The 10278-nt window shown below is 47.2% G+C and overlaps 1 protein-coding gene across 1 annotated transcript; it reads left to right on the top strand.

The window, feature by feature from the left end:
- Positions 1–3891: 3891 nt before the first annotated feature.
- Positions 3892–9605, top strand: SPR (sepiapterin reductase). The gene is made up of 3 exons (XM_036874077.1): positions 3892–4419; positions 4987–5277; positions 8782–9605. The coding sequence occupies exons 1-3, from the start codon at positions 4098–4100 to the stop codon at positions 8970–8972; spliced, it is 804 nt and encodes a 267-aa protein (XP_036729972.1). The 5' UTR covers positions 3892–4097; the 3' UTR covers positions 8973–9605.
- The last annotated feature ends 673 nt before the right edge of the window (positions 9606–10278 follow it).

The following is a 10278-nucleotide window of genomic DNA, read 5'->3' as shown; positions in this document are numbered from 1 at the left end:
CAATTAAAAAATGGACAGAAGATATGAATAGACATTTTTCCAAAGAAGACATACAGGTGGAAAACAGACACATGAAAAGATGCTCAACATCACTAATCATCAGGGCAATGCAAATCAAAACCACAATGAGATATCACTTCATACCTGTTAGAATTGCTATTATCAAAAAGATTAGAAACACGTGTTGGTGATGATGTGGAGAAAAGGGAACACTTGTGCACTGTTCGTGGGAATACAAATTGGTGCAACCACTACAGAAAACACAGAAAATAGAGGTTCCTCAAAAAAATTAAAAATAGAACTACCATATGATCCAGCAATTCCACTTCTGGGTATTTATCCAATGAAAACAAAAATACTAATTTGAAAAGATATATGCACCCCTGTGCATTGCAGCATTATTTACAATAGTCAAGATATGGAAACAACCTAAGTGTCCAAGGATGGATTCAAAAATTGTGGCATATATATACAGTGGCATATCATTCAGCTATAAAAAAAAAGAATGAAATCTTGCCATTTTCAACAACATAGACAGACCTCGAGGGCATTATACTAAGTGAAATTTGTCAGACAAAGACAAATACAATATGATCTCTTTTATATGTGGGCTCTAATAACAAAACAAAACAAAACCCAAAAACCAAGCTGAGAGATACAGACAACAGATTGGTGGTTGCAAGAGGCGGGGGTGGATGTGGGAGAAATGGGTGAACTGGGTTTGTTTTGTTTGTTTGTTTGTTTTTTTAGTTTAAATAAATTGAATTAAAAATTCCCAAATCCAGGCCTGTGGGACAGAAGCATCAGTGTTTTGAAGTTCCCCAGTGACTCCAATGTGTAGACAAATCTGGAAACCACTGTGCTACTGTTAAATGAATTCTATGGGCTGTGTTGCCCCTGAAATATGATTCACAAATTACTGAAATATTACTTGAAATAAGACTGACAGTGGGAGGAGGTGTACGGCAGATAATCATCTTTCTCAGAAAAGAAAAATTTTCCAGGCTCTCTCCCAGTCACGGCAAACCACACTCTCTTCAGGTGCTATTTCCAAATGGTTCCTCCTAGAAGCAGCTAGGCTTAGAAGAGGCTAGGTTTGACTTTTAGCCATCCCTTCACTGTTCCCTCCTTTCTTCAAAGCCTGGCACAAGGTAGAAATTCAATAAATGCCAAATGAATGAATGGATGGGATTGTGCTTTCACCAACCTATATTCTGAGGCCTGAGAGCAGGGAAAAGCTATTAAAATTTATTTAAAGAGTAGGCCATTGGGCCAGTACAGGAGAGTTTAGCTTTGGAGCAATCAAATTTAAAATCTGTATCTTCCATCCTTAATAGATAAGTGAAAAGCAGGAAAGCTTCAAATGATATACAGGTATTCATAGTCCTACTTGTGTTAAAACATCAAAAGCCTACTCACCTCTCCTGAGACCCACCTCTCCACAATCCAGCACAATGCCCTGGCTGTTAAATGTTTTGACCATCACCACTGGGTAAGAATTCAGCTATGTATCATTATTGGGAAACAAAAATGCCTACACCCATGAATGATGAAAATCTTGGCAAACTGGAGCACAGTCTCCTTTCCAAGAGGCACTATTGCTTACCTCAATCAGAACCCAGTTTGCCAGACATTCCTATTACTCAAAAGAAGCTGGAAATTCTGATACTATGTAAAATCTTCCACTTTAGAAATGTCACCTCAAATTTTAAAAGAAAAAAGAAAGCCCTATTGGCCAAACAAAACACAACTGTAGACTTAATCCAGCACCACTTTAATCTCTACCACTGTTGTAGGGAGAACTCTTAAAAAGGATTGCCATAGTGTTACCGAGTCCAAGCACACGCTGCTCCCTGTGCAAAAGGCCAATGAATTGATAGTAGAGGTGTTGGAGCAAGGAATAGCGACTTTATTCAGAAAGCCAGCAGAGGGTGCTTCCCTGGTGGCACAGTGGTTAAGAATCCACCTGCCAATGCAGGGAACACGGGTTCAATCCCTGGTCCGGAAGATTCCCCCATGCTGCAGAGCAACTAAGCCCGTGCTCCACAACTACTGAGCCTGCACTCTAGAGCTGCGAGCCACAACAACTGAACCTGCATGCCACAACTACTGAACCCTGAATTCTGCAACTACTGAAGCCCACATGCCTAGAGCCCATGCTCCGCAACAAGAGAAGCCACCGCAATGAGAAGCCCACGCACCGCAACGAAGAGTAGCCCCCACTCGCCACAACTAGAGAAAGCCCACATGCAGCAACGAAGACCCAACAAGGCCAAAAATAATAAATAAAAATAAATTAAAAAGAAAAAAGGCAGCAGACTGAGAAGATGGTGGACTAGTGTCCCAAAGAACCATCTTACCAGAGTTAGAATTCAGGTTTCATTTATACTAAAAGGGGCGAGGGGTGTGGCTGGTTGTTGCAAACTTCTTGGTGCTGGAATCCTTTGTCCTTGTAGGTGTCCAGTAGGTCTGGTCTAAATGTTTCTATAAACCTCCAACAAGACAAATGTTATTCTCTGTTCTGCAACTTTTTATTTCTATATGAATAAGAGTGATATAGCTTTAAAGGTCAGAGTCTTGAGAATGGGCAATCCTGTATGTTTCAGGCTATAGGCGACATTCTTTTACAAAAGGTGCAGAGGCAGCATGACAAAAGCACAGGCAACAAACAGAAGACAAAAGTTAGAGCTAAAGGAAGATTCAATATGGAGTCAGGTTTGTTTTTCTCTGTTACAGTAGGTATTGGAGAACCAACACATCAGGAGAGAAAATGGTAAAAGTAATTGCAGTAAATTCTACAATTTTCTGGCTTCCAATTCAAACAACTTAGAGATTGTTCCCTTAACTTCCCTGAATTCATTCTTGGTCTCTTTTCTCTAACACTGAAAATCTTGGCTCCTAACATCAGTTAGCATAATTACTTGTTTTCTTTGTCGTATTTTACATAAAATAGTTTCAGAATAATGCTATGCTATGTTAACAAATAATCTACTAAATTTTGCAGTTTCATTTGTTCTTAGAATATGTTCCACAGTGATGTACAGTCTGGGCTGTACATTTTACAAAAAGTTTGTGGTAAAGGTCCCTAAGTGGAAAGTGAAGAGCTTCCCCCAAATTGTTCTGGTGTTTACAATGACAGCCCGAAGAACAAGGGAGCAAAATGCATTTTGCTAGGAGCCTTGAAAGGCAATTTTGCGGTCTGTCCCCAGGACAGGGAACAGCACTGTGAGGACTTGGGCTGCGCTATGGAGGTTGCTTGCTGCCCTTGCTAATCTCTTAAGAGACTCCTTTTTTAAGGAGATCTGGGGCTGTCTGCCAACTTTCCCATCTTCCCTCTCTCCTTGAAAAAAGCTGGAAATGTGCGTTTTCTGAAGCACAGGCCTGGACGTACAGACTTAGATGATCATTTGCGAAAATTTGAATGTGGGAGTAGATGGAATTGCCTACTAGGAAGAGTGTAGCATGAGTGGGTGCAGGATCCCTGGGAATACAGACCTTTAGGGACAGAAGGAGTGAGAAATCTCAGAGAGGCAGGGGAATCAGTGCGAGCACAGAGTCAAGTAGGGAGAAGAGGTTCTTACATCTGACGGAGGGGAGACTGTGTTCTCCCAAAGGTCGCTCCCGGGGCAGTGAGTTCCCCCAGCCCAGTAGGGACCCCAGTCCCTGAACTGGCATGTGCCACGTGCAGGGATGCCCAGCAAGGAGCAAGATGGCCTGACCTGGAAGAAGTCACTTATGCAAGGAAGTTGGGTCTGGACTTCGGAGGAGAATGCATCCCTGCGGGGGACTGAACGGACTAGCAGGGTAAAGGATGAGGCCCGCGCTCCGCACTGGGGTAGGATTTCCGGTGGGGGCCGCGCCTCCCGCCCTTCCGGTTTAGTGCCTTGGCGCTCTCTCGGAGATTGCAGACACCTCCACTTCCACCGCCAACTGCAAAGAAAAGTAGGGGCGGCTGGTCTCTGCCCGAAGCCTTAGGTTCCCGCCCGCACCGGGTGGGGCCTCCTCCTACTCCCACCGCGGCCCCTCCCACCGCGGCCGCCCCGCCCCGCCCCCTGCCGGGTCTTGGGAAGCGGCTTCAGATTGCCGAGGTAGGAGGCATGGAGGGCTTCGTCGGCGAGGTGGGCGGCCTGGGGCGCGCCTTGTGCGTGCTGACCGGGGCTTCCCGCGGCTTCGGACGGACGCTGGCCCAGCTCCTGACCCCGCTGCTGTCGCCCGGCTCCGTGCTGGTCCTAAGCGCCCGCAGTGACGAGGCGCTGCGGCAGCTGGAGGCCGAGCTGGGCGCCGAGCGGCCCGGCCTGCGCCTCGTGCGGGTGACCGCCGACCTGAGCACCGAGGCCGGCTTGCAGCAGCTGCTCGGTGCCCTGCGCGAGCTCCCCAGGCCCGAAGGCCTGCAGCGAGTGCTGCTTATCAACAATGCCGGTAAGACGCCCGCCGGCGTGTGAGCGCTTGGAATACTGCTTAGCGTCCAGTTATGTTTTCCCTCCCTTTCACCTCCCCCGCCTCTTAGAACTTTAAAGGTGACTCCTAGAAGTCTGAAAAGACGCCTGAGAGCCCTAGTTTCAGCGGGGTGTGGAGGGAGACCTGGTGCTGTCTGGCGCTCGTTCTCTCCCCCTTCTTCCCCCCTTCCCCTTTCAACGCCAAGAACTTTTCTGATCGTCTTGCTCAGCGCTCTCTGGCGGAGGCGTGAGTTAGGGCATGGGTTCTCCCAGCAGAAGTAAATTCCCCCACTTCTCCAAATGGCCCCCAGAGTTCCCCCGAACCCCAGCCCCAGAGAAGGGCATGCGCTTTCTCACTTTGAAGCTTCAGGTGAGTGGGTTCTCCAGGTGTGCCTGTCTGCAGAGCTGGGAAGAGAGAGGCGTCTTCAGAAGCACTAGGGAGACTCCTCCTTTAGGTGTGGATGGGAAGGTGTCTGGACGAGTTTTAAGAGGGCTGGGAGAAGAGAAAACCCCGCCTGCACTGGGTGATTCCTAAGGTCTGTTTTTTCAGGCAGTCTTGGAGATGTGTCCAAACGCTTCGTAGACCTGGCTGACCCAGCTGAAGTGAACAACTATTGGGCTCTGAACTTGACCTCCATGCTCTGCCTGACTTCCAGCATCCTGAAGGCCTTCCCGGACATTCCTGGCCTCAGTAGGACTGTGGTGAATATCTCGTCCCTCTGTGCTCTGCAGCCCTTCAAGGGCTGGGCACAGTACTGTGCGGGGAAGGCTGCCCGTAACATGATGTTCCAGGTTCTGGCCGCAGAGGAACCTAGTGTGAGGGTGCTGAGCTATGCCCCAGGTAGGTGAAACATTACTGCCATCCCTGTCCCCAGAACTGGCTGGTTACCCTTTGGAGACTGGGCAAGGAGCCTTCTCTGTCTCCTCCAGGAAAGGACCCACAGAATATTTTGTCCTTGAATCATGACCCATCACTCCTTAAGGGAAATATAGGCTGCAAGAAAGTTAGTGCTGGCAGGGGCAGGGAGCTGTAGTTACCAGGTATGGATTGAGAGTGGGCAGCTGCCTGGACTTGAGGGTGGGGCCAGAAAGTCTGAGATGTTAGAGTTTGAGAGATGATTAGGGTTTGAATTCCAGGCCTGTACCTCATTTCTTCATGTGAAATGGGGAAGATGCTACCTGTCTCACAGGGCAGTTTGTAGGACTGAATGAGGTAAAACATGTAAAAGTGATCCCAAACTGTGAAAGGCTATCTAATTGTTAGCATTTGTAATTGTTAGATAGGACTTATCACACTGTATTATCTTTGTATATATATACTTCTCTACTTCTCTCTCTGCATAGGAAAGCCTTGAAGGCAGGCATTATGCACTATTCATCTTTATATCCCCAGCACCTAGTAAAGCACCCCACTGAGCCAGTCTGCAGTGAATGTTAGCTGAATGAAGAGCACACAGACATTGTTGAATGCTGACCATCCCATGCTGAACTGTGCTGGAACACTGGGGAATGCTGAGATAAATAAGATAGAGCCCTGTCCTCATGGAAGTTAAAGGGTAGGGGATCTTGTGGTACTTGGTCTGGTTTCTCATCATCCTACCATGATGCCACTGTACACCTTTCTTAAGAGTGAGGCTTCTATTTTCGGCTTGAGGTTGCTGGAATTAGAAGCTGGTGACATAGCTGTTGCATGATGTCTGAGCAACTTAGATAGAGATCCAGTAGTCTATTCCCCTTGGAACCCTAGGGGCAAAGAGGTAGATTAACCTGACCAAAGTCCAGATGCAGCATAGCCAGGATCAAACCTTGCCTCCAAGGTCATGATCAGTGCAGTTTCTACTTCCTCATGCTCTCTAGTACCCAGTCCTCCTTCTGTCCCTCCTTGATGTAATACAGTTATTCTTGCAGCTAATATTCAACTCAGCACCCACTCTGAGCTCAGCCTAGGACTCACTCAGTCAACAGAGAGCAAATGGAAACCATAGTCAGGAGCAGAGCAAACTCTAGAGTGCCATGTGACTGGGTTACATTTCAGGGGGCTGCCCTGGACATTGTGAGGAAGTTGACAAGCCCACAACTAATATACTCAATGGTGAAAAGCTAAAAGCTTTTCCACTAAGATCAGGAACAAGACAAGGAAGCCATTCTTCCCACTTCTATTCAACATAGTATTGGAAGTCCCAGTCAGAGCAATTAGACAAGAAAAATAAAAGGCATCCAAATTGGAAGGGAAGAGGTAAAACTGTCTCTATTTGCAGATGACATATTATATATAGGAAACCCTAGAGACTTCACCAAAAAATTGTTAGAACTAATAAATTCAGTAAAGTTGCAGGATACAAAACAATATAAAAACTCAGTTGCATTTCTATACACTAATGATGAAGTATCAGAAAGAGAAATTAACAGTCCCATTTACAGTTGCATCAAACAGAATAAAATACCTAGGAATAAATTTAACCAAGGAGGTAAAAGACCTGTAAACTGAAAACTATAAGACGTTGATGAAAGAGTTTGAAGAAGGTACAAAATGGAAAGATGCCATGCTCATGGATTGGAAGAATTAATATTGTTAAAATGTCCATATTATCCAACCCAATCTACAGATTTAATGCAATCCCTATCAAATTTCCAATGGCATTTTTCACAGAAATAGAACAAACAATTCTAAAATTTGTATGGAACCTCATTAGCCAAAGCAATCTTGAGAAAGAAGAACAAAACTCTCTAGCATCACTCTCCTTGATTTCAAACTATATTACAAAGCTACAGTAATCAAAATATTATGGTATTGGCATAAAAAACAGACAATTTACCAGTGAAACTATCTAGTCCTGGTGTCTTGGAGAAGATAATTTGGGGTTGAAATATTAGCTTCATAAACTTAGATGTGCAAATCTCTTCTCAGAGATTTGGGAAGTTCTCAACTATTATTTCTTTAAGCTTTCTGTTCCTTTTTTCTCTCTGGGACTCCATAATACATAGATTGTTTCTTTTAATGGTAATCCTTAGTTCATGTAGTCTTTCTTTACTCTTACATTCTTTTTCCTTTTTGCTCCTCTGACTAGATAATTTCAAATGCCCTGTTTTCTGGTTCACTAATTTTTCCTGCTTGGTTGAGTCTGCTGTTGAACTCTATCAGATTCTTCAGTCCAGTCATTGTATTCTTCAACTTTAGATTTTGGTTTGTTTTTTTCAAATCGTTTCTGTTTCTTTGTTGAACTTCTCTTGTTGTTCATGCATTGTTTTCCTAATATCATTTACGTGTCTGTCTGTGTTTTCTTAGAGTTCACAGAATTTCTTTTAAGAGGATTATTCTGAATTCTTTGTCAGGCAGTTCATACATCTCATTTCTTTAGGGTCAGTCATTAGAGTTGTATTAGTTTCCTTCAGTGGTGCCATGTTTCCTTGATTATTCATGATCCTTGTGGCCTTGTGTTGGTGTTTGTACATTTGAGGAAGTAGACGCCTCTTCTAGTCTTTATAGACTGAGTTCAGTAGGCAGAGCCCTTCACCAGTCAACTCTTTTAGTGATTCTGGGTGGGCCATCTGGTGATGTCCGTGGCAGTTTTGCCACTAGAGTCCTAAGGCAGCCTGTTGCTGGGGTGGGTACAAAGCCTGGGTCCACAGTAGTCATCCTGGCACTAGACCAGCTGGGAGTCTGGTTTGAGAGTGCCCACCTAAAGCCTAGGTTCACAGACACTGTGACCTACAGGAGCCATGTAGGGCCACGGGAGTTGGCTAGTGCTGGGGTGTGCCAGAAGCCTGGGTTCGCTGGAGCCTGGTGCCGTGGGAACCACCTGAGACCATGGGAGCCAGCTGGTGCTGGAGTGGATCAGGGGTCTGGCTTCTCAGGGGCCCTCTAGGAGCCTGGAGTTCCAGGAGCTGCCTGGGGCTGTGGGAACTGCCTGGGGCTGCTGGGACCACTGGAGCTGGGTGTCAGGATGAGCTGGAGGCCTGGGTTCATGGGAACCCACAGGGAGCCACCTAGGGCCATGGGAGTTGGCCTGGTGCTGGAGCAGGCTGACTCTGGAGCCCCCAGGGAAGTTGGGTGTTCACTTCCCTCTTCTGCTCCCACAGGGACGGTGTCTCTCTCTGCACTTGGCTGCTGGGGCTTGGGGAAGGGGTGATAGGGTAGTGTGAATCTGTAGATTCGGTGGTCTAGAGGGACCATGTTCAGTGGACATTGGAATTTGAGTCTGGAGCTCAGTTGTGACAGTGTGGAGCCTTGGTGATACTGACCATGTGTCAGCCAAGATGAGGTGTTGCCTCTGGCCACACCTGACTCCACCCAACTCCACACATACATCAGGGGCCCCTGCCTCATCTTCTCTTCATCCCCTAGGTCCCCTGGACACAGACATGCAACAGTTAGCCCGGGAGACCTCTGTGGACCCAGACGTGCGAAAAAGGCTGCAGGAGCTGAAGACAAAAGGGGAACTTGTGGATTGCAGGATATCAGCCCAGAAACTTCTGAATTTGCTGCAAAAGGACAAGTTCAAGTCTGGAGCCCATGTCGATTTCTACGATGAATAAGCCCATGTCCTTGGTTCTTAGGACTTTCTTCCCCCTCTCAGGCATGCCCAGGAGTCCTGTGCCTCCCCACATCCTGCCACAGTGGCACTGCCAACCCTGCCTTACGCAGATAAGCACTCATGCTTACTGTCCTGCCCTCGGATCCAGCCAGCTGTGAGGGCACCAGGTGGCTGGAGTTCCCAGTTCTCAGGAGTCTGTATCGACCACCTTGAGTTAGGAGTAGGCTTAGGAGAGACAAGTTATGGCTGTTGGTGTTCTCTCTCCCCAGGAATAGAATTTTAAGGATGGGGAAAACAGGACAAGAAGCTAAAACACTGAAAAAAGGAGGATGGGTCTCCTGCCCATGGCAGGAGGGAAGAGTCCATGGGGAAGAGGGGATGAGCTAGGGCCAAATAGGAGGGCCTATGTAGATTCACGGATGGCCTGCAGGGAAGGGAGGACAACGCAAGTCTCAGCCCACAGGGAAGCTCCTTGCTCAGGGTAGCAGGACCTTCAGGTGAGCTCTGTGTCCTAATTCTGATGCTTCCTCCCTCCAGAACCTACCATGTATCCACCAGATGGGGGAAAGGGCCCCGAGAGTTTATGTACATGTTAAAGGCAGATACAAATAAAATGTGGATTGTCCTTTATTAATGCCTGCTTTCGATTCTGATACGGGTCCCATGACTAAGTCCCTGGTTTGCTGGACCCAAGGGGTGTTGCTGAAGCAGTTAATCCAAACTTGGGGTGCTGCCCTTATGTCCTGCAGTGTTGTCTTGGGGCTATCTGCCTTTTCTCACTGAGCCCCATTGAGCCCAAGTTCAAACAAAGTTGGCCTAGGTGACTTGCCCAGACACCTGTTCCTCCTTTATCCTTTTGCCTATTCTTACTGCAGTCTTTATTACCCTTTCCTCACCCTTGACCTATTCAAAGAGTATCCAGCCTTCAGGGCCTGACTCACAGCTACCCCAGCCCTTGGGGAAGGGTGCTTTCCCTGGCTCGCTTGGATTCCCAATTCTGCCCTTTATCCACATGGCAATGCTGTGAGTGGATCCCAGCTCTTAAGGGGGCCTGTCGTGGGCCCTCCTGGTCACGTCCATCTGGCCCACGGTCCTGGTCCTCAGTGGGGTGGACTTAGGACCAAGATGCCTTTGGGGGAGGTGGACAAGATTCTAAGAGGGAGAAGCCCTGAGAAACCAGGGGTGCGACCAAACCCATCCTTCTGCAGATCAGTAGATGTGGACCAGGCTGGGAGCTCCGCAGTGCTGGTGGTCTACAGCCAGCCAGTCCATTGTCCCTGTTCCTTATTTGGGAAGAGAGACCATGG

The sequence above is a fragment of the Balaenoptera musculus genome, chromosome 13 (genome assembly GCF_009873245.2).
Source record: "Balaenoptera musculus isolate JJ_BM4_2016_0621 chromosome 13, mBalMus1.pri.v3, whole genome shotgun sequence".
Classification (NCBI taxonomy): Eukaryota; Metazoa; Chordata; class Mammalia; order Artiodactyla; family Balaenopteridae; genus Balaenoptera; species Balaenoptera musculus.
This window is presented reverse-complemented; position numbering and strand designations above follow the sequence as displayed.

Bases quoted from the DNA above. Each gene is read 5' to 3' on its own strand.
- SPR (XM_036874077.1), top strand. From the start codon at position 4,098: ATGGAGGGCTTCGTCGGCGAGGTGGGCGGCCTGGGGCGCGCCTTGTGC. The intron at 4,420-4,986 runs GTAAGACGCCCG...CTGTTTTTTCAG, and splicing joins GCTGCTTATCAACAATGCCG to GCAGTCTTGGAGATGTGTCC. The intron at 5,278-8,781 runs GTAGGTGAAACA...TTCATCCCCTAG, and splicing joins GGTGCTGAGCTATGCCCCAG to GTCCCCTGGACACAGACATG.